The sequence below is a fragment of the Moschus berezovskii genome, chromosome 14 (assembly GCF_049115385.1).
Source record: "Moschus berezovskii isolate FMDL1 chromosome 14, NW_MosBer_1.0, whole genome shotgun sequence".
Classification (NCBI taxonomy): Eukaryota; Metazoa; Chordata; class Mammalia; order Artiodactyla; family Moschidae; genus Moschus; species Moschus berezovskii.
Window position 1 is genome coordinate 78,500,064 of NC_142473.1, and position 23,568 is coordinate 78,523,631.

Consider the following 23,568-nt stretch of genomic DNA (forward strand, 5'->3'; position numbering starts at 1 on the left):
TTTTTGCCTGTACCTTTAGAGATAATATAATTCTTTTAGTCATTAATGTGATGAAATTATATTGATTAAAAAATGTTACTGCAACATCATAGTCCTGCAATAGCCCCATAGAGTCACGATGCATCACCTTTTTATATATTGTTGGATTTGGCTTTGATGTTAATAATTTTACATCTATTTTCATGAAGGATATTGTGTTATAATTTTCTTTCCTGATATTGAAATGAATTTTTTGATCAGTTAATTTAAATGTTTATCAGTTGTATTAATATTTTCGAAAGACCCAACTTTTTGTTTCATTGATTTTTTTTTCCCCCTATATGTTTCTCTTCTGTTTCATTTCTACTTTTTATGTCCTTTTTTTAACTTTGGGTTCAATTTGTTCTTTTTCTAGCTTTTTAGTAGGGAAGACTAGACCAAAAGTTTTAAGCTCTTTTTTCTAAATGTAAGCATTTAAGATTATTGATTTCTCTCCAAGCATTGCTTTAGCAACATCTCATAAATTTTGATAAGCTGGGTTTTTATGATCATTCAGTTTTCTGCTTTTCCTTGTGATTTCTTCAGTTCTGTCGCTCAGCTGTGTCCAACTCTATAATTTATTTAACAAATAGTTTCCAAATATTTGGAGTCCTTCAGCTATCTTTGTTAATGATTTCTAGTTTAATTCCTTTGTGTTTAGAGAACAGAAATTACCAATTGCATTCCTTTGAAATTGAGACATTTTAGGGCCAAGTGGCTCAAAGCGCACGCACACGCACACACTATTGGCGGCTCCTGCTAGTTTTTTTTTTTTTTCCATGGGAAAAGGAGACTTTTACTATTCAAGGCTATGCGGGTGGTCTAGTTCTTTTCCAAAGTCTCAGAATGTATAGCTCTAAGGTAGAGTTCAACAAGTGTTCTTCAGTACGAAAGGAGGAGGAGAAATGACAAACTCAGGTCAAAAGCTCTCTCAGTAGAAGGATGTTTTAAGGATGTACACACCTTAATCCGAAAAGGCTTTTCCATAGGCCCCAACCAGGCACATATTTGCCCAGTGACCCTGGCAACTGCCTTAAAATGGGTAAACTAGGGCCTGGAGGCAGAGGGAGGCGCCCGCGTGTGTCGGGGCGGGGAGACCGGGTCGGGAAGGCGGTCAGCGCACCGAGGCCTTGGAGCGCCGCGGTGGCAGCGGGTGGCCCGCCCCTTCCTGGACCGGCTCAGGCTGCGGGTCGCCTCCCCTTCCTCGGCTTCCCCTCCGGCTTGGGCGGCCAAAGGTGGGAGCCGATCTCGGAGAGAGAGGCTCTGGGGGGCCCCAGCCCCGCGGTGCGGCCCCTGCGCAGACGGGCCCGGCGCGCCCCGCTCAGCGGCGGAGGACGCGTCCTGGCGAGGACACAGGCCGCGCGTCCCCGGAGCCTCGGGGGCCGGCGCCTCCAGCTCCGCCGAGGAGGTGCGATCCCCGCTTTGCAGAGTAGGGGGCCCGCGGGGGCTCGGGCTCGAGGTCTCTGCGCAAGTCCCGGCCCTTCCGTCTCGAAGCTCTCGGCCCCAGCTCTCACTTCCTCCCGGAGAGCGGGAGCCGGCTCCGGCGGGCGCGCGCCCTCCTGCAGGGGCCTTGCTCTCTGCCGCCCGCCCTGGCCGCCCCCTCGCGGATCTCGGGGGCCGGCCACGTGGGTGTCCTGCTCGGAGCTCCCCGCCGTCCAAGGCTGCGGGGAGGGGGATTAAGGGGAGCAGGGGGTGGTGAGCCGAGGTAAGGTTCAGGAGGCCTATCAGTTGGGGGAGGACCTAGAAATGACTTCATGGAGCAAAATTTAACCCGGGCAGCCCCCTGCGTTTCTGAGCCGCTGGTTGGTCCCCCATCATCGGGTTGTTGTGAGGTTTGCGCATCAGGACTAGGGAAATTGGCAGGGAGTTTTATCATAACAATAAATATAAATATAATTTACTGAACTTCGGCCATGAGTCAGGATTTGTCCTAAGCCGTTTACACCAACTCATATGTTTATATCCTCACCAGGGCTTTACCCTATGAGATAGTTACGGTTACCCCCACTTTGCCCAAGAGGACACTGGCTTAGAAAGTGGAGTTCACATCAGAGCACAGGGTCAGACCAGCCTCTTCCTGAGGCCAGAACTGCCCCACTTTGGGAGTGAAGATGGAATTCTAGGCGCTGCCCGGGTCCCTGTACTTGCAGAGACCCCCGTTTCCCTCCTCTCAGGCCTCATCCATTGTCTGCTCCAAGTCACCAAGTAATCTCATCCTATCCTTTCCTCCTGTTCAGATCAGTCACCGCAAGACCCATGGACTCCAGGCCCTTTCTGCTCTAAGTCAGAAAATTTTAACTTTTTTTTTTTTAAATTGAGATCAGAAAGAAGGGGAAAAAAGAAGCTTGTGACACTTTAGCCTGCAGAATCAAAGACTTCTCCAAAGTAAAGCAAGCGAAAGTGGCCTTAGTTGAACGGAACAGAGTTAAAGTTGTATACAGTAGCAAATAAACCCTCTGCCTGTAAATCTTTAGTAGGGTTGATGCCTTGAAGCAATTGCTCACATGGTTACAACTAGTAGAGGACACAGGAAGTGATAACTATATAGACTTAAAGGAAGGGGAGATAGAGAAGGCGGAGGGCCCGGTGACTCCCAGTTCATTTCTTAACGATCTTTTGTCTTCGATGTGGACCACTTTTTAAGTCTTTGTTGAACTTGTTATATTATTATTATTTTTAAAGTTTTGGTTTCTTAAACCACACAGCATGTGGAATCTTAACTGCCCCACCAGAGATTGAACCCTCACCTCCCTGCTTTGGAAAGTGAAGTCTTCACTGCTGGACCTCCAGGGAAGGCCCCCTAGTTCATTTTTGATGCTTGGTGCTATGGAAGGTCCTTAATCAGATCAGAGATTGAATGCTTTTGTTTTTCTGCAGATGTTCACCCTCCCTCAGAAGGAATCCAGGATGACTACCGCCTGTCCAGGTTCAGACTCCATACAGGGCCTGCCTGGTAACAAGGGAGATGGTCTGGAAAGAGAATGCTCCAGAAAACCAGACCAGAAGGCACTGAAGCTCTATGGAGTGGGTGATCCCACCGCCACGTTCTCCTCCAGCAGCCCCTACCTGTCCTCTAGAGGAAGCGTCATTAAATGGTTCTGGGATTTAGCTGAGGAGGGCTACAGGACCTACCACATGGATGAATATGATGAGGATAAGAACCCCAGTGTGAGTGATGCCCCCCTCCCCACTGGGACCCAAGAGAGAACTGGGGGAGGGTACCCCACCTTGAACGATGAGGCAGCACCCAGCTTGCTCTTGTCAGGTTAGAGTTATGGACTTCTGACTTCCAACGGGGTTTCCGGTGTTGCTTAGAGAGGTCCCAGTATATTACCTGAGTCAGAAGATGACCCACTTATAATTAAGGGTTGTTGGGGAGGAATTCGAAAACCATGGAATGCTCTTATATGGCTTCTGATCCACAGCCCAACTATTCAGCTTTAGAGGTGGGACAGTACTAGGGTTCAGGCTGAAACTTTCACTTTCAAGTTGTATATTTTTGAGCTAACTGCTTAAAAGTCTTTGAACCTCAGTTCATCTCTATATTGGGGTAATAATACCTGCTCTATTCTGTACTGTCACAACTAAATGTTATCAGGTAGATAAATTATTAGCTAAGTGCTTCTCATAGAGCATTCAATAAGTGGTAGTTGCTATTATTATTAATGTATCATTATAATAACACATTTATTACATATTATAATAATACAATTATTATAAATTATAACAATTATTATAATTTTAATTGCTATAATTTATAATATTATTATTTAATATAATATATTTATAATAATTAAAATCATAATAATTTATAATAATTGTATTATAATATAATTGTGTTATTATAATATATAATTCTCATGATATTATTGTAACATATTTATTATAATTATTATAATAATTTATTGACTGTTATAATAATTATAATAATTATGATTTATTATTATGAATTATTACTAGAAATTATTAGTTATTATATTAATAGTATAATATTATGTATTTTATAATATATATAATTATATATTATATTTATATATTCTATATAATATAGAATATATTATATAATATATAGAATATAATAATAATATATTATTATGTAACATAATGATAATATATAATAATATAATATAATATATAGAATATAATAATGTAGATAAGAGAGACTGGTGGCTTAGCAGTGGAGGAGAACTGCTTGGACTGTGCCTGTATCTGCAGGTACAAGTGGCAGGATTCAGCGATGGATTGGTGGCGGGGAAGATCCTATAGGTTTGCTCCCCAGGGTGTGAAGAAGCACTGCCTTTTATTTGTCATAACCGGAGCCCACTGAGGCTCTACATTTTCGTCCTCCCCCTTGCCCGTCCCCTCTAATACCTTAGGGGTCAGGAATTAGCTGTGCATGTGTCTTTTCAGGGACTCTGTAAGGGGCAACTTGAGCTGTGCCTGCTCTCCTCCTTGTCCTATGAAAACAGTGCCTTATGGGTTTGGAATCTGGATGCTGTGTAACGTGGCATGGGTCCCCACCCAGGGAGAATTTCTACCAGCCCAGGGCCTCTTCTTATTGTATATTCACCCTTCTTCCTGTCCCTGCCAGAGCACCAGCTTACTGTGTACACATCCTGTCATCCTGTAAACTGAACCTCTGGAGAGAGTCAGTGTGTGTCTTGGGCATGTGGTGTCTTCAGGGACCTTCCCCGTCTTGTAGGGGAGAGAAAGCCTATACATCAGTCTTTGTGACCTGGGATGGAAACTGACCAGTGCTCTCAAGGGGAACAGCTGAAGCAGTTTGGGGTCCCAAAGAAGAAAAGATCCCTTGCAGGCGGGATTTTTAAGGAGGGCTTCCTGGAGGAGAAGGCATTTGCACAGAGCTTTAGAAATGGGGAGATGTGATCAGGGAACCCTGTGGAGGGCAGCGCTTGAGCAAAGACCAGGTGGGGTGGTGGGAAGGTCAAGATTGCGGAGCTCCACTTCGCTGCCTTGTGTGCTCCTGGAGCCTTCTGCTGGCACCCTCTGCTGTGCTTACGTGGCTCTGTACCTCTTACCTCCAGGGCATCATTAACTTGGGCACCAGTGAGAACAAACTCTGCTTTGACCTGCTGTCCAGACGGGTAAGTCCCAGTGCACCTCTGAGTGGCATCCCCTGCTCTGAGGGGCTATCTTCTCTGGGATTCCCTGGGATGCGTCCCCCGGAGAGCCGGCTGCTTGCCTCAGTTGCCCCAGTCTTGGAGTCAGGAGACCCAGCTCTGCCTTGGGGACCACGTTCTCTGCCATCTGGGGCAAGTTACTTCCTGACTCTGATTCTGCTGCTTCTCCTCTTCTGGCTCTTTCCTGCCTCAGCCCCTCCTGCTGGCTGGGTCCCTGCTCTCAGGAAGAGATGCTCAGTGATGTGTGGTCAGTATTTAACAACTGGCCCTGGGGCAGGAGAAGTCCTGATCTGCAGCTTTAGAGGAGTCTCATAGTGTGCATACCCCCACTGTTGCTGATTCAGGGTTGTGCCGTGCTATCACTGCACGCAGAGCTGGCAAGAGAGGGGCATGGTCAACATCACGTGGTGGTCCCACCATGCAGACACCGGGATGGGAAGAACCCCCAGAGCACAGATGAGAGTGAAATGGAATAATGTCTGAGTACCTTTTCCCTTTGTTTTTAGTATGGTTTGATTTACTATGATTTTTACTTATGTTTTTACTTTGTTTTTACTACGACTGACTTATATAATTTCTATATACTTTATGTAATTTCATTTTTGAAAATGACTGGTTTTTAGCACATGTTGAAAAATTGCTGAAAATGTAATAATCAGATTATTTTATTTAGTTGAAGTGTAATTGCTGTACAGTATTATTTAAGTTATAGGTATATAACAGTGATGCACAATTTTTTTAAGATGTTTTAATTTAAAAAAATTAATTTTTTTTAATTTTAAGAAAAATTTTAAAGATAATGCTCCATTTATTGCTACTGTAAAATATTGACTATATTCCCCATATTGTACAGTATATCCTTGTAACTATTTTATTCCTAGCAGTTTGGACCTCTTAATCGCTTACCCTTATTTTGCCCCTTTCCCTTCCCTCTCCCTGCCCACTCATGTATAGAGAGAATAATCAGATTTCTTGAGCTAGTGAGAGCCATCTGCAGCAAACCACAGGAACTACGTGTCTCTCAAGGCCTAGGAGTCAGAGTCTAGGGCTGTGGAGAGAGTGATACTTCACCCAAAGGAGCATGTTTCCAAAGGGGAACATCTGAGCCCTGATAGGAGATGGGTATAGGGAGTGGACTTGAAAAGCCTGTTCTACCCACAGATATCTCGCCACTGTAAGGCAGCTCAGCACCATCCAGTAGAAATAAAATGTGAGCCACATATGCAATTAAAATTTTTCTATTAAACAAGTACAAAGAAACTGGTAACATTCATTTTCATCATGTATTTTATGCAGTCCAATATAGCTAAAATATAGCCATTTCAACATGCAATCAATATAAAAATTATTGAGATATTTTGCATGTTGCTGTTGTTGGTGTTTAGTTGCTAAGTTGTGTCTGACTCTTTCGCAACCCCATGGACCGTAGCCCACCAGGCTCCTCTGTCCATGGGATTTCCCAGGCAAGAATACTGGAGCAGGTTGCCATTTCCTTCTCCAGGGAATCTTCCCAATCCAGGGTTCAAACTCAAGAATTGGGAGGCAGGTCCTTTACCACGGAGCCACGTGGGTAGCCCCATATTTTACATACTTATTTCATATAAGTCTTCAGAATCCAGTGCCTCACTTCAGGAGAGTCACACGTAAGGAGCCAGGAGCCACAGTGGCCAGCGGCCTCTGTATTGGACAGCGTGGCTCTCAGGATAGAGGGAGAAAGGGAGGAGGGTGGAGTTATGGACACGTGGCTGATGCCCTCTGTTCCTTTTTGTTCCACCGCCCACGGCTCCTGCCTTTCCTCGACTTTGTGTGCATGATGCCGTGGGAGTCCCTCACCCAGCACCGGGGCAGTGGAGGTGGTCTGGAAATGGCTGCGTTTTCCAAAGTGTGAGGTTGAGCTGAGGCTGCAGGAGCAGTGGCCTGAGTCCCTCTAGGACTCAGAACCGAGACCAAAATAGGGCACCCAATTCTGGGGCCTCTTCTGTCACCCCCCAGAGGAGCTGAGGGTCGAGGGCTCCTCCACCGCGTCCACAAATCCACCCTCTGGTTTTGATAGGTGGCGTATTGTGTAAAGAGCACTGGCTAGGGGTCAGAAATTCTGTTTCATCTCAGCTCTGCCACTTGCTAAAACTGTGCCATTGCCTAGCCTCCTGACTTTTTTATGGCCACGCTGAATGGCTTGTAGAATCTTAGTTCCCGAATCAGGGATGGAATTTTGTGCCTGCTGCAGTGAAAGCCAGGAGTCCTAACCACTGGACTGCCAGGAAATTCCCACACCTGACGTTTTTAAGGCTCAGTTTCCTCATCTGCAGAGTGGGCATGAGAATGCTGTCCCTGGGCTGCCCCCGTCCCAGCTCTTCTGATGAGCAGCCCTTGGATTGAGAGGCCCCAGTGCTGTGTGGACACGGGTGCCCATGAGTGTGTACGGCCCTCAGCCCTGCTGTCCCGCCTCTGTCCCCAGCTGAGTCAGAGCGACATGCTGCAGGTGGAGCCGTCCCTGTTGCAGTATCCCGACTGGAGGGGACATCCATTGTAAGTAGGACCTGTGGGCCAGTGGTTCTCACCTCCAGGGCGGTTTTGCTTCCCAGGAGACATGTGGCAACATCTGGAAACATTTTTGGTTTTTGTAACTTGGGGGAGGGGGTGCTGCTGGCTTTTACTGGGTAGAGGTCAGAGATACTGCTAGACTTCCTACAGTGCCCAGGATGGCCCCCACAGCAAAGAATGATTTGGCCCCAAACATCAACAGTGTTGGGTTGAGAAAGCCTGCCCTGGGCTGAGGCCTGGTCCTGGAGAGCTGGTGGTCACAGGGTCTTGTCGAGCATCTGCAGAGAACTGGTGCCTCTTGTTTGTCCTGCCCCCACTCAGAGGCCCCCAGACCTGGTCTCTCTGAGTCTGAGGCATGGGGAGGGCCTTCAGGCCAGGAGTCTTTGTTCCCAGTTTCTCAGTAGCTTTAGAGGAGCCAGAATCAGCTTGGGGACTCCTGTTGCTGATAAGATGGGAGATGATGAATGAAACTAATATGACTTTATATTTGTTGGGCACTTACTAGGGCCCAGATGCAGTCCTAAGGATTTAGTGCTGGAGCAGGACTTGATTCCAAGGGTGATTCCAAGGGTAATTCCAAGGCACCCGCTCTTGTAATAATGAGGATGGTGGCCCAAGAGTCAGACAACTGGGCTTGAGTGTGGACTCTGCCACTAATCAGCGCATGACCTAATTCCTTCAAGCCTCAGTTTCTTTGTCTATAAATTGGGAATAGTAGTAGTTGTTTATAGGAGTTTTATGAAGATTAAGGAAAATTCTCTAACACCTGCATAAGGTAAATGCTTGTAAATGTTAGCAGTAACTATGATAATAGTTATTGTTATACCAATTATGTTGTTATACATTATATATTTTATTATGATGATGTGTTATGATTACTATTAGCTAGATCTACACAGAGAGTGTTACTTGTGATTTTCCTACAGTCTGCTGATTAGGTAGGTCGGGTGTCCTGCAACTACTGGAGTGAAAGTTTCCATGCGTGTGGAGAGTGCTGGGGCCAAGGAGCGGAAACAAATACTGATTGTATTCCCCTCATGGGAAGCAGAGAAGGGTGATGGCAGCTGCCTGAAGATGTGCTGGAGGAGCTCTGGCATTGAAGGGGTGGAGGAGGAATTCAGGCCCCTCTGACAATCACTGCCGTCTGTCTGTCTGTCTGATTTCCAGCCTCCGGGAGGAAGTGGCCAGGTTCCTGTCTTTCTACTGCAGAAGCCCCGCACCCCTTAAACCGGAGAATGTGAGTTACTCCCCTCCTCTGCTCTTCCCTCCTCTTCTGCTCCCTCCCCAACTTCTGGCTGACCAGCGGTCTGGTGGGGTCACTTAGTTTTGATATGGAAATTAGGAAGACACCCCTCCCTTCTTTACCCTCACCCTAGATATTTAGAGTTTGGGTATAACTTCTGCAGGACTTCCCAGGTGGCTCAGTTGTCACGAACCTGCCTGCCAGGCAGGAGACGCTTCCAGATCCCTGGGTCAGGAGGATCCCCTTGAGGAGGGCATGGCAGCCCACTCCACTATTCTTGCCTGGAGAACCCCAGGGACAGAGGAGCTTGGTGGGCTGTAATCCATGGAGTCACAACAAAGTCAGACGTGACTTAGCAACTAAACAGCAGCAACAGCGTAATTTCTGCCCTGCTCTGTTCTGTGGCCCCTCTTCCTCCACACCTTTGGGCCGGACTCTCTGAGTGACCAGCTCCCTCTTGCTTGCTCAGCGGATCTGGAACAGGGTCCTCACAAATGAGCCACACAAATGGATTCGGCTGTTAGTCAGGAGGGGCCTGCGGGGACCCCCATGGCTTTGCTGTGGCGGTGCCCAGATGGGCCCCCTGAGTTGTGGCCTGGCCCTGCCTCTGCGCCCTCCGGGATACAGGCTGCAGGCCCGCGCTGCCTCCCGCATGAATTCATCTTGGTCCCGTGGACGTGTCGCCCTCAGGTGGTTGTTCTGAACGGCTGTGCCTCTCTCTTCTCTGCTCTGGCCACGGTGCTGTGTGAGGCGGGGGGTGAGTAGACCTTTGCCCTGGCCCTGGGCCTGCGGTGCCCCCCCACCCCTGCCCTGCCTCCCGACCCCAGCTGCTGGGCCTGGAGGGCTACATCAGATGCTTTTGCTCTAATAGACTTTTAGACCACGGGGGGCTGAACTAAGTGCCCTGACAAGACAGCAGGGGTTGGCAGTTCCAGGGGAAATCAAGGTGATGCCAGGCTTCTGGGCTCTGCCTCTGTGATGACTTTGGCTTTTCCTCGTGCTCTCCGATGGCACTCACAGCCTCACGTCACAGCGTGTCCTGAAGCAGGAAGAGAGGGAGGCTGTGCTTTGCCCATCTCTTTTTTGAGGGGAGGGAGGAAATGGGTCTACTCTTTTCTAGGAGAGTCCCCTTCATCTTTCTGGCCAGAATGGACTCACAGACCCATTCCCAAAGCAGTCCCTGGTGAAGGGTAGGAGAACTCTGGTTGGTGTAAGCCGAACTTGCTTTATCCCCAGAGGCTGGGGGAAGGTCCACTTTCCTAGGATTTCTTGCTGGTCATAGCTGAAAAATCTGTGTGCTCTCTTAGGAATGGATGTCGACTGGCTAGCCAGCAGCGCCTACTGCAAGAGCCACGGTCATTTCAAGGACGTTGTCTGTAGTCATGGTTGGGGTTGTTGGCTGCCAGGAACAGAGGCCCGCTCACACTAGCTTAACTTCTGAACTACTGTTAGTAACTTTGATTGGCCACATACTATGCTTCAGGCACTGGTCTAAAGCTAGGCACAGTCTGTCATTTAATCCCCACTATAACTTCAATGAGCTAGGTTCTGGGCTTATTCCCATTTAACAGATGAGGAGATTAAGGCCCAGGGGGTGAGATAGGTTCTGGGCTTTTATTCCCATTTAACAGATGAGGAGATTAAGTCCCAAGGGATTGAGTTATTTCTCAGAATCACACAAAGAAGTGTAACATTTTGAACCTAAAAGGAAGATTCACCCAAGGATGTAACAGGCAATTTCCTAACAGTCACACGTAGGAGAAGCACACGTTCTGTCTGTCCCTGATGTGCGGCCCCCTCCCTCCTCCTCTTCTGGACCATCCTCAACTCTGGAGGGCCCCGGGTGGTTGACCCAGCTCTGACTCCATGACCTCAGCATTCCAGTGCTCATTCTCATCTCACAAGGGTCTTTGCTTCTTGGAGCAAAGTCTTGAGACAGAGAGAACGTGATGGGTGTCTGGCCAGCCAGTGCATTTGCTCCAGGGGTCATTTGTCTACCTCTGGTCTAGTCCCTGTGGTCAGCAGAGGGGTCATGCAAGACAAAGGCCACTCCGTCCGGAGCTGGGAGTTGTGGGAGGGGGTTGTGCTGAAGGGAAGGCTGAGGAGCTCAGCTTGACCGATGTGACCGTTGCGGAACTGGGGCAGTGCCTTCACCTCTGCATTAGAGCAGACCTTGGACATCATCTCATCTACCCCCGGCCACAGCGAGAGTCTTCTGCGTGGCACCCCCTCCCACCCTAGTGGTCTCAGCCTTTGCTTTCAGTGTCCCCACCCCTCCAGAAGCAGCATGTCCTGTCTCTGGGCAGTTCTAGCCATTGTCAGGTTTTTCCATTGGTCAAACCCAGATCATCACCCTGCAGTTTCGACTCCTGGTTCCAAGTCTGTCCTCAGAGTGACCCAGAGTGTCCTGTGCTTCTGAGGGACCTAAGCTTCAGTTTGCTCATCAGTAAAGTTAAGATAATAACAGAGTGGCTATGATGATCAAGTGAGATTAAAGGTATTTAGCACAGAGCTCCGCACATAGTGAGCGCTCAATAAATGTTAGCTACTAATTATTGGAAAAGGGACTGATCTCAGTGGATCCAAGCTTTAGAAAGAGTTTTGGGAGCTGAAAGAGAGGAAGCATGCTCCCCAAGGACACTGAAGGCTTGGAGAGGCGTGGGGGGGTCAGTGGATGGGGGCTCTGGGCGTCCTGGCCAGAGGGTGACAGGCCCTGGCTCACTCCTGCCCCCAGAGGCTTTCCTGATCCCTGCCCCTTACTATGGAGCCATCACACAGCACGTGTATCTCTATGGCAACGTCCGACTGGTCTGTGTCTATCTGGACAGTGAGGTAAGAGTTCCTGGGACCCCCGTGGGCCTGGACCTTCCTGTAGACCAGGATGTTCCTGCTTCTGAATTTGATGATGGTCATGAGAGGAAGTCCATGCCGCGGGCTCTGGGGTTACGGCCAGAAGGAGAATGGGGTCTCCTGTTGGCCATGGCTGCCCTTGCCTGGGTGCCCTGGGGACATCTGATCTTCCAGCTCTGAGATCCCTGGGGCCCATGTAGAAGCCAAGGGTGTCCCAGGGAGACCACATAGAAATGGTGGGGTGAGAACAGGGCAGAGCAGACCTCCACATGGAAGCCCAGGGACCCCAATCAGAGGACCTCAGGGGGCTTTTCTCCAAACCTACGAGCTGTGAGGCTGTCCCTGATGTGATGTGTGGGTCGCAGTGAGAAGGGAGTGACGCCGCACACCCTGTGTTTTCTGAGATTGTCCTAAGAGGAGGCTGGAGATGGCAGTGGGGAGGTGAGGCCCCAACCTTCAGGTCCGGAGCGAGATGACTGAACCTGGCTGGTGGCTTCTGTGGATCTTTTTCAGGTCACTGGGCTGGAAACACGCCCCTTCCAGCTCACAGTGGAGAAGCTGGAGATGGCCCTGCAAGGAGCTAATTCTGAGGTCTGGGGATCAAATTTAACCCAAGGCTGGAAGTGGGTGGGTCTGAGCAGGGCAGGGACCCCCTTCCTGTGGACCTGTCTCCTAGGGAGAAGGGTTGAAACTCTATGTTGGGGATGGGGATAGGGTGGTAGCATGAAACCATTCTGGGGTCAAGAAGGAGCCTGCCCATAGAAGTCTTCCTACTAGAGAGAATCCCTGAGACTCTCAGTATACAAAGAATCAACCAGGGAGCTTGATTAAAAACACTACCCCTGACTCAGCCTGATTTCGATTCAGTGGGTCAGGCATGGAGCTTACAAGTTTGTGGTTCAACGATCTATCTGGTGATGTGAATAGGTAGCCCCTCACTCTGAGGAGATCTAAGGCCTCCTTAAGAACGGCAGAGACCAGTGGTTCCTATCCAGTCCACATTTCAGAAATCTATCAATCTATCTTTTTTTTTTAACCTTGGTCATAAAAGTCATACATGACCACTGTGGGAATTTGAAAAGCACAACCTCCCAGCCGTATTTCTACCAACAAAGGCAACCTCTATTGGTGTTTGGACATATTTCCCTCTAAGCTTTGGTCTCTGCATTTGTTTTCTTTTATAACTGATACAATACTGTAGATATAATTCTTTGCCCTTCTTCATTTCATATTGAGTGGTGAACAGATTTCCCCGGGATCCGGCCCAGTGCCGGGCCTGTTCGGTGGGACTCTGTGGCCTTGGGGAGGAGCTGAGGGTCTCCTACCCTACTGATGTTTCAGGGTGTGAAGGTCAAAGGCCTCATCCTCATCAACCCCCAGAATCCTCTGGGTGACGTCTATTCCCCAGGGGAGCTGCAGGAGTACCTGGAGTTTGCCAAGAGGTGAGGCGCCCCACACTCACCCCACCAAGCCTGTGACAGGTTAGGCTTCTGATGTGAGCTTTGGTGTAGCGCCTGCTGCCCTCCTGACCCTACTGTCGGTTTCTGCCTGCTTCTACCCTCCCTGGCAGGAGAGTCAGGGTGGGGGCGGGGAGCAGATCTCTGGTGGGATGCTAGTTCTCTCTCTTGTAACAGCTGTCATTTATTGCCAATCTAGGGGCCAGGCCCCTGCTAAACCCTCACGCTCTCGCTCATGTAATCTCTCGGCAGTGCTGTTAGGTGCAGATATTGTCTTGATCCCAGTAGACTGAGCCTCAGGGTGAGGGGCGGGGCCAGCTGTGAATCTGGGTCTGTCTGTGCTTCACTAGGTGTGAGTGTTAGTCGGTTCTGACTGTTCGCGATCCCGTGGACTATAGTGCCCCCGGCTCCTCTGTCCGTGGAATTCTCCAGGCAGCAACACTGGAGTGGGTTGCCATTTCCTTCTTCAGGCGATCTTCCCAACCCAGGGATCATACCTGGGTCTCCTGCATTGCAGGCAGGTTCTTTACCATCTGAGACACTTAACTGTCTCACACCTAACTATGTCCCTCTGTAGCGGTGCCCGAGGGCTCTGCCTTCCCTCACAGTGCTTCAAAAGCCCCAGTGTCATCTCTGTTTGAAAAAAAAAAAATAGAAGATGGATATTCTTGGAAAAAGCAAATTTGGTAACCCTGGGCTAGACTGTGGTACTTCTGGATTTCTGACTCACTGCCATCCCACCCTGGGGGCGCGCGCATTTAACCAACAAACCAAGCTCTCTCCCCGCCCCCCTCCCCACACCTGCCCTCCAGGCATGAGCTGCATGTGATGATGGACGAGGTCTACATGCTGTCCGTGTTTGAGGAGTCCGCTGGGTACTGCAGTGTCCTGAGCCTGGAAAGGTGAGATGACTCTCCTGGCCCTGCCCCTGCCTGCCCCGACCCCCTCAACCGCAGGGCAGTTCCTCTCCCTTCCCGCTAATCCTGCAGTCCTCAGATCCCCCAACAAGAAGGGAGGCTGGGCCAGTCAATGGTTTTCAAACTGTTCTGTGGGGTTTCTGAACGCTCCAAGGAAGGGTCTTAGGATTCCATGAGGGAGGGTTGGGAGGTGGGAAATGGGCCTCTCTGCTGTTTCCTTCATCTCCAGAGTGGTTCCATTTTCATTCATTCATTCAGCAAATACTCCTGGGGCCCCCTGCCTGTGCCAAGCCCTGCCAGCTATTGGAGGTTTTTTTGTTAGATGCAGTTTGAGTCAAGTTAGATTTATTCTTGAGTCAGGCATGTGTAGGCAAAGCACCTGTGGGAACACTTGGAGCAGATCATCTGTCAAGCCTGCACATCTGGCATTCGGGGATTCTGACGGTTTCATGTTTGTTTGAACCTTTCAGCCCTGCTGAGTCCTTTTGTGTCTGGGAGAGGGCCCCTTCCAGGGCCTGAGAGTGCGCTCGTGCCTAGCACTCGGAAGTGAATTGTCCGAGGAGACATGCATGCTGACAAAGCAAGAAACTTAATTGAGAAGGGACGTCCGGGAGGAGAGCAGCAGGGGATAGGCACCCAGGAGAACCGCTCTGCCACGTGGCTCAATATCTCGGGTTTTATGGTGATGGGGTTAGCTTTTGGGGTTCTCTCTGGCCAGTCATCTTGCTTCTGCCCATTTTTGGTTCAATTCAAGGTCCTCCCTGGCAGCTCGAGCATCTCTCAATCAAGATGATCTCCAGCGTGAGGGTTTCTGGGAGGCTGGAAGGACATGTTATGGGCTGGTGTTTCCCTCCTTTCAGCTGCTCCCGGATTCTTCTGGCAGGCGGTAGCTTGTCAGTTCCATGTCCTTCATCAGGACCTCTCTCTTGTGACATAACTCTCACAAGTGGCTATTATCCTGCCTGGCTAGGGTGGTTTCAGGCAGTGGTCCCTTAACACTTTCCTTTGCTCTGTTCAGCCAGTCCTCACAAGGCTCTGCCAAGTGGATGGCATGTGGGATTAGGAGAGTGAGACTCGGAGATTCAGGGACTTGCTACCTACTGCGGGCCAGACACTGTGCTATGCTGGAGATACGTCAGCAAACAAGAAAGACACAGGCCCTTCTTTTGTGGATCTTATATTTCTACAAGCTTTAGCCACTAGATACACAGCTAATCATTTGATGATTAAAAAGGAGGTGTCTGTGGAGACAGCAGAGGATCGGCTTGGGGTACCCAGTTGGCCTGGTCTACTGGGAGGTGGTCAGATGAGGTCTGTTTGAGGAAGTGATGCTTGAAATATGCTCTGCATCAGAGGTTGGCAATATTTTTGGATCAGATGGCAAATATTTTAAGCTTTACTGGTCATATGGTTGTTCACTCAACTCTGGCATTATAGCATAAAAACAGCCCTGGACGGTATGTATATGAAAGAGTGTGGCTGTTCCCCCATAAAGCTTCAATTCCAAGAACAGACAGCAGGATAGATTTGGCCTGTGGGTTGCAGTTGGCTGACCCCTGCTGTAAGGCAGGTAGAGGAATTAGCAATTCAGGAGATGAAAACAGGTTCATCCAGCCATCTCCTCATTTGATCAACCAATCCTGTGAGCTCCTGTGGGTCTGTGTTGCCCGTGTTCCCACACTGTGTTCTCCGCAGGCTGCCTGATCCCCAGAGGACCCATGTGATGTGGGCGGCCAGCAAGGTGGGTTCCTGGCTGGCCTTGGGAGTGTCAGGGAGGCGGGAGGGCAGAGAGGTGGGTGGAGCTGGCTTCCTCCGGGAGGGCTGGCCACCACCCGTGGTGCCTTTCTCCTGCAGGACTTCGGGATGTCTGGGCTCCGCTTCGGCACGCTGTACACGGAAAACCAGGACGTGGCCACGGCGGTGGCCTCTCTGTGTCGCTATCACGGCCTCAGTGGCCTGGTCCAGTATCAGATGGCCCAGCTGCTCCGGGACCGTGGTGACTGCCTGGGCCTGGCCCCTTGAGGTTGCGGGAGGGACTGGCCAGGGGTTGTGGATACTTCTCCCACGAGACGAATTGAGGGTGGTGTTTGAGCGTGCTGGCTCTGAGCCCAGACTGGGTTCATGCCCGACTCTGTCACTTCCTGACTATGGGGCATATTCCTTCACCTCCCAGAGCCTCAGTTTCTCATCTGCAAAACAGGGATCATCATGGAATCTGTCTTGTAGGGATGGTGAAATTTGTCATTCAATTAGAATGGCACCTGGCATATAGCAGGCACTTCATCAATGTAAACTCATTATTCTTAGCTGTGAGCCCTGGGAAAAGAGCAGACACTATTATGGGAAAATTGTTATAATGGAAGTATCTCTCTCTATGCTGATCGGTTCTGTTCCTGGGTTCAGAGAGTGAGTTCAGATAGAAAGGTTACCTGTAATTGCCACCATTCATTGAGCCCTGCAAGACGCTCTCAATGCATCATCTCAGTCGCCCCTCCCCAGAATCCTCAGAAGCAGGTGTCCCTGTAATTTCCCCATTGTTTTATAGATGAGGAAAACGAGGACAAGGACACACCAGCGGTCGTAGCTAAATTTAAAAAGAGAGCCATAGTATCAAGTATTGGTGAGGAGGCAGAGCAGCTGGAACTCTCACGTGCTGCGGGCGGGAATGTAAGATGGAACGGTCACCTTGGAAAACAACTGGGCAGTTTTTTATAAAGTTCAACACACGCTCACCAAATGGCCCAGCAGCCCCGCTCCGAGATATTTGCCCTTGCGTGTGCGCTAAGTCACTTCAGTCGTACCCGACTCTTCGTGACCCCATGGACTGCAGCCCGCCAGGCTCCTCTGTTCTTGGAGTTCTCCAGGCAAGAGTAGTGGGGTACGTTGCCATGCCCTCCTCCAGGGCGTCTTCCCGGCCCAGGGAGATCTTTGCCCTCATGGTCACACAAAAACCTCTCCGTGAATGTTAACAGCTGCTTTATTCATAATCCCCCCGAACTGGAAACAACCCAAATGTCCTTCTGCAGATGAATGGAGAAACAAACTGTGGTTCACCCACACAGTGGAATACTACGCTGATATAAAGTCCATGATGGCCCATCACAAGGGCATTGTGCTGAGTGAAAAGATTACTGTATGATTCCACTTACGTAATGTTCTGGAAAAGGCAAAAGCTACAGTGTTGGAGAGTAGACCAGCAGTTATAGGGAAGGGGTGATGTGACTTCAGACACCACGAGGGTGTTCTTTGGGGTCAGGGAACTGTTCAGTAGCCTGCCTGTGTGTGTGTGTGTTGAGGGTTGGTTTACACAAATATATGTATATATTAACAGTTCATCGAACTGGACACTGAAAACAAAGGTCAGTTAAAAAATGGGGAGGATCAGGGAGGTGAAGTTGTCCAAGGCCCCACACCTCATCAGTGGCCACACTGAGATCTGGGACTCGGCCCGGGTGACTTGGAAGTGTCACTGTGTAAGGGGGTGCACCTCTGGTGAGGGTCTGGGTCCTGAGGGACTTTGTGTCTGGGGGCTCCTGAACAGCCGAGTACCTGGATATAAGGTGCTTTTCACTGACTGTTTCCATCACCTCCAATCAGCCAGCGGGGCAGGGCTCACCCAGTCTGGGCAGCTCAGGGCTTTTTTCCCTTCAGTGTCCCTTCTCGGGACACAGTGGAGGGTTGATGGGAGGTTGATATTCTGGCTTTTCTTTCATCCATGCAGACTGGATCAACCAAGTGTATCTGCCGGAAAACCATGCCCGGCTGAAGGCTGCCCACACCTATGTCTCGGAGGACCTCCGGGCCCTAGGTATCCCCTTCGTGAGCCATGGGGCCGGCTTCTTCATCTGGGTCGACTTGAGGAAGGTGATGCAGGTGGAAATGCAGGTGGTGGGGTGGTGGGGGTGGTGGTGAGAAAGGTCCTGCCAGCAGGCGAGCATCCTGAGCTCCTCTCACCCCTCCCAGTACCTTCCCGAGGCCACCTTTGAGGAGGAGGTGCTGCTGTGGCGTCGATTTTTGGAGAACAAGGTGCTGCTGTCCTTCGGCAAAGCCTTTGAGTGCAAAGAGCCCGGCTGGTTCCGCTTGGTCTTCTCGGACAAGATCCCCCGGCTTCGCCTGGGTGAGCGGTCTTGCGTTCTGACCGCGCCCTTCAGCCTGCCCTCCTGCTTCTGGCCCCACCTGGGGCCCCGGCAGCCTGAGCTGGTTGGTCCACACCCGCCCAGCATCTGTGCTGACCCTCACTTTGCCCTTCCCACCTCCCAGGGATGCAGAGGGTCCGACAGGTGCTTGAGGGACAACCCCAGCTGGCAGAAGGCGCCCCTCCCCACCAGATCCAGGAGCCACAAGGCCCCCACAGGTGAGCTGGTCACTGCCTTGTGGCCACAGGGCCTCGCAGCCACTGTGAAGACTGATGCTGGACAAGCCATTTGCCAGGCAGATACCCTTCTCGGCCTTGCCCTCGAAGAAGAATCCTTGCTCCTTGCTCTCGTGGGGGGCAGCGAGATGTGCCTTAAGTTGTGGTCCATCCCCCCACCCCATCTCCTGCTATTAAAACAAAACAGGGAAAAACTAGAAGCCTCTGCTGTGAGTCATTTACGGAACAGCCGAGGAGTCGTGACTGCTCCTCATGCAGCCCTCGGCACCCCCAGGATGTGAAAACAAACAACCTGTACCTCCTTTTGATGGTGTCTTCAGTCCTCTGTCTTTATCGCCAGGGAAACAAATCAAAGGAACAACACATGTCAGAGAGAGCACACCCCCCAAGAGAGAAAAGAGCGATAATTTCCAAAGTACAAGGAGAAAGGAATTAAATTCTGTTGTGTTCAGGTTATTCTCCCTGCACGTAGGATGTGGGGCCCCACAGCACACCTGGGACCCAGGATGTGGGACCAGCCTCTGCTTGGGATGAAGTGAACGGGCCCCTGGTGGGAGCCGGGTGGGGCATCTCTGTCTCCAGGGTGTGGTCGTCCTGGCAAGGAGCTCCCTTTACTCTTGATCCTGCGCCAGAGTAACCTAGCCATGACTGCGGGGAGATGAGGGTCCCTGAACTGCTCAGGGGACAAGCTGACCCAGGCTGGCCTTTACCCCCTAAGCATGAAAGGGCCACCCACCCTATCCCCAGGGATGCTTTCGTTCAGAGCCCAAAGGAGCTTTCTGAACCTGCCTTAAAGCTGTACGCTTGAGGCCCCTTCTCTGGTGCTGGTGCTCCTGTTTGGAAAAGCTGTCTCTTTCCTTGTTCCTATGTCAAGATCTGTACAAAAAAGATTTTCACGACCAAGATAGTCACGATAACGTGATCACTGACCTAGAGCCAGACATCTTGGAATGTGAAGTCAAGTGGGCCTTAGAAAGCATCACTACTAACAAAGCTAGTGGAGGTGATGGAATTCCAGTTGAGCTATTACAAGTCTTGAAAGATGATGCTGTGAAAGTGCTGCACTCAATATGTCAGCAGATTTGGAAAACTCAGCAGTGGCCACAGGACTGGAAGAGGTCAGTCTTCATTCCAATCCCAAAGAAAGGCAATGCCAAAGAATGCTCAAACTACCGGACAATTGCCCTCACCTCACACGCTAGCAAAGTCATGCTCAAAATTCTCCAAGCCAGGCTTCAACAATATGTAAACCGTGAACTCCCAGATGTTCAAGCAGGTTTTAGAAAAGGCAGAGGCACCAGAGATCAAATTGCCAACATCCGCTGGATCATGGAGAAAGCAAGAGAGTTTCAGAAAAACATCTATTTCTGCTTCATTGACTATGCCAAAGCCTTTGACTGTGTGGATCACAATAAACTGTGGAACATTCTGAAAGAGATGGGAATCCCAGACCACCTGACCTGCCTCTTGAGAAACCTGTATGCAGGTCAGGAAGCAACAGTTAGAACTGGACATGGAACAACAGACTGGTTCCAAATAGGAAAAGGTGTACGTCAAGGTTGTATATTGTCACCTTGCTTATTTAACTTATATGCAGAGTACATCATGAGGAACGCTGGGCTGGAAGAAGCACAAGCTGGAATCAAGATTGCTGGGAGAAATATCAATAACCTCAGATATGCAGATGACACTACCCTTATGGCAGAAAGTGAAGAGGAACTCAAAAGCCTCTTGATGAAAGTGAAAGAGGAGAGTGAAAAGGTTGGTTTGAAGCTCAACATTCAGAAAACAAAGATCATGGCATCTGGTCCCATCACTTCATGGGAAATAGATGGAAAAACAGTGGAAACAGTGTCAGACTTTGTATTTTTGGGGGCTCCAAAATCACTGCAGATGCTGATTGCAGCCATGAAATTAAAAGACGCTTGCTCCTTGGAAGGAAAGTTATGACCAACCTTGATAGTATATTAAAAAGCAGAGACATTACTTTGCCAACCAAGGTCCGTCTAGTCAAGGCAATGGTTTTTCCCGTGGTCATGTATGGATGTGAGAGTTGGACTGTGAAGAAGGCTGATCGCCGAAGAATCGATGCTTTTGAACTGTGGTGTTGGAGAAGACTCTTGAGAGTCCCTTATACTGCAAGGAGATCCAACCAGTCCATTCTAAAGGAGATCAATCCTGGATGTTCATTGGAGGGACTGATGCTAAAGCTGAAACTGCAATACTTTGGCCACCTCATGCGACGAGTTGACTCACTGGAAAAGACTCTGATGCTGGGAAAGGTTGGGGGCGGGAGGAGAAGGGGACGACCGAGAATGAGATGGCTGGATGGCATCACCGACTCTGTGGACATGAGTTTGAGTGAACTCCGGGAGTTGGTGATGGACAGGGAGGCCTGGCGTGCTGTGATTCATGGGGTCGCGGAGAGTCGGACACGACTGAGCGACTGAACTGAACTGAACTGAACTGATGTCAAGAGCATGTTGGTGAAATCAGCATTTACTTTCTATAAACCGTGCTCTGTGGATTAGGATTTGTTTTCCTCTTTCTGCCTTTCACTGATTGATCCCTCTGCCCTGTCTTTTTGTGAAAGCCTTGTATGCCTGGGATACCATGTGGGGTAATTTACAGGCAGCATTCCTAACTCTAACCACACTGGGAAGCTGCCATTATCACCCCCTATTTTAGAGATGAGGAAAGTGAAGTCTCTCAGTCGTGTCTGACTCTTGGTAATCCCATGGACTGTAGCCTTCAAGGCTCCTCTGTCCATGGGATTTTCCCAGGCAAGAACACTGGAGTGGGTTGCCATTTCCTTCTCCAGGGAATCTTCCTGACCCAGGGATCAAACCCAGGTTTCCTGCATTGCAGGCAGACTCTTTACTGTCTGAGCCACCAGGGAAGCCCTAGAGATGAGGAAACTGAGTCCTAAATAGATGAAATGATGTTCCCAAAGTCACACAGTGACAGAAACAGCAGAGCCAGGATTCCCAGTCAGGTCGTGTGCGAGCTAAGTCGCTTCAGTTGTGTCTGACTCTGATCCTGCAGACTGTATCCCATCTGGCTCCTCTGTCCATGGGATTCTCCAGGCAGGAATACTGGAGTGGGCTGCCACTTCATCCTCCAGGGGATCGGCCCAACCCAGGGATCAAACTTGAGTCTCTTACATCTCCTGCATTGGCAGGCAGGTTCTTTACCCCTGGAAACTTGTGCTTTGAACAGTCATGACAACCCCAGTTTGGATGAAGGCCAGGTCAAACAGAATTTCCAGTTCTGACGTGAACATGTCTAACTACAGTTCTAAGCCTGCATGACTCTCAGCAGGATTTTTAAGGGTTGACATCATGTTTTCTCAGACTCCACCACCCTAAGTCAAAATTTAAGTCCTTCGTTTTTGCTTAGTCTGAAAAAGAATTCAAAAGAAACTAAGATTGGTAATTGCCTATAGGGTAGGGGAAGTGGGAGGATGGGAAACAAAAACAGGAGTGAGGACTTTTTTTTCTTTCACTTTTTTTGGTTTTCCTGGGTTTGTCTTTAATGCTTTTTGTTTTTAAAACCATATGAAAGTTGTACACAGTAAAAAAAAAAACAACCCCAAATTAAAAATTCTACTTAGGGAAAGTCCTAGGAGAGTTAAAAATACCATCCAGGTCTAGTGCTGCTCTCAGATGTCTTTTGAGCTTCAGCAGGATTGATCTCCTTTAGAATGAACTGGTTGGCTTAAACATTGCATTCTATTAATTTTTAAAACCTGTGGTAAAGTTTAGCTATAGTGAATGGACAGATGTGCACTGAAGACTCAGTGGCCTTGACAAATGTATACCTCTGTGTAGCCAGTACCCCATCGTGCGTAAAACACCTCCGTTACTGCGGCAGACTCCTTCGAGCTCTTGCTGATGTCTCTCAGTCCCCTGCTGCTGTTGTTCAGCCACCGAGCCATGTCTGACTCTTTGTGGCCCCATGGACTGCCAACCCCCTGCAGGCTGATGCTATTCTGATTTCCAGCTCCACGCTTAAAGTCTCCAGGTCAAAGGGATCATACAGGTGTTCACGTCCGTGTCCGGGTTATGTCGCTCGGCTTGATGTTTTGAGGTCTGTGCGTTTGTGTGTATCAGTAGTACGTTCTTTTCTTATTTTTTCTGTAGAGTCATATTCCCCCTTTCTACTGCTGATCTTGGTGACTTCTGTTCTACATTTGTTTTTATCACGAACAGTCTTGTAATGGTTTTTTTAAAATCAGTTTTACTAGTTTATGAGTTTTTCATGAGGAATTATTATTTTTGTTCATTCTTTCTGTTACATATTTTTTTTCTAACTTAATTTCTTTTTTTAGATGTTTAATGAATATATGGGAAGTATAATTTTTGTATGAAGGAAAAATCATTAATTTTTCTTTCTTCTGCCATTACTTTTTCCCCTTCATCTGCCAAAGCTCTTGTTATTCCCTAATTTAAAGAAAAAGTACAAAATATGTGCATATTGTACATAAATTTTATCTCATAAGAAATAAGAACTGCAAAATATTGATATCTAGTTCATCATATACATTCAATAAAATATTCAGATGTAACTGCTGATATCTGCAACTTATGTTGAAATGCAACAGAAAAATGATGGATCAGGAAATAGATGGATAGACATGTGACAAGTACTGTAAAATAGTACTTGCATAATATAGATGGTGGATATATGGGTATTTGCTACAAAATTCTTTCCATTGTTTTCTTTTTGCCTTTCACCCCTTCACCCATTTCTTCCTCTCCCCACCCCCACCTCTGGCAACCACCATTCTATTCCCTGTGTCTATAAGCTGAGTTTTTTGTGTGTTTGTTTTGTTTTTTAGATTCCATGTAAAATAACAGGGCTTCCCAGGTGCACTAGTGGTAAAAGAACCCACCTGCCGATGCAGGAGACACAGGAGACATGGGTTCGATTCCCTGGGTCAGGAAGATCCCCTGGAGAAGGAAATGGCAACCCACTCTAGTATTCTTGCCTGGAGAATCCTATGGACAGAGGAGCCTGGGGGGCT

At 49.0% G+C, this 23,568-nt stretch overlaps 1 protein-coding gene across 3 annotated transcripts; it reads left to right on the forward strand.

Annotated features, from left to right (window-relative positions):
- The first annotated feature begins 1,125 nt into the window (after nucleotides 1-1,125).
- On the forward strand, nucleotides 1,126-18,748 carry ACCS (1-aminocyclopropane-1-carboxylate synthase homolog (inactive)). 3 transcript variants are annotated; one of them, XM_088843265.1, is made up of 15 exons: nucleotides 1,126-1,253; nucleotides 2,896-3,186; nucleotides 5,064-5,123; nucleotides 7,618-7,688; nucleotides 8,871-8,940; nucleotides 9,637-9,703; nucleotides 11,681-11,778; nucleotides 12,310-12,387; nucleotides 13,138-13,238; nucleotides 14,066-14,155; nucleotides 15,866-15,911; nucleotides 16,025-16,166; nucleotides 17,892-18,034; nucleotides 18,134-18,287; nucleotides 18,431-18,748. In XM_088843265.1, the coding sequence occupies exons 2-15, from the start codon at nucleotides 2,896-2,898 to the stop codon at nucleotides 18,526-18,528; spliced, it is 1,509 nt and encodes a 502-aa protein (XP_088699391.1). In that variant the 5' UTR covers nucleotides 1,126-1,253; the 3' UTR covers nucleotides 18,529-18,748. The 3 variants fall into 3 exon arrangements, with proteins under 3 accessions (XP_088699391.1, XP_055279853.2, XP_088699392.1); XM_055423878.2 differs by having other exon boundaries at nucleotides 1,127-1,426; XM_088843266.1 differs by lacking the exon at nucleotides 1,126-1,253 and having other exon boundaries at nucleotides 3,129-3,186; nucleotides 7,469-7,688.
- Nucleotides 18,749-23,568: the final 4,820 nt, after the last annotated feature.

Excerpts from the sequence above, each read along its gene's own strand:
- ACCS (XM_088843265.1), top strand. The coding sequence starts at position 2,896 with ATGTTCACCCTCCCTCAGAAGGAATCCAGGATGACTACCGCCTGTCCA. Across the intron at positions 5,124-7,617 it reads TTGACCTGCTGTCCAGACGG|CTGAGTCAGAGCGACATGCT; the intron begins GTAAGTCCCAGT and ends CTCTGTCCCCAG. Across the intron at positions 14,156-15,865 it reads AGTGTCCTGAGCCTGGAAAG|GCTGCCTGATCCCCAGAGGA; the intron begins GTGAGATGACTC and ends TGTTCTCCGCAG.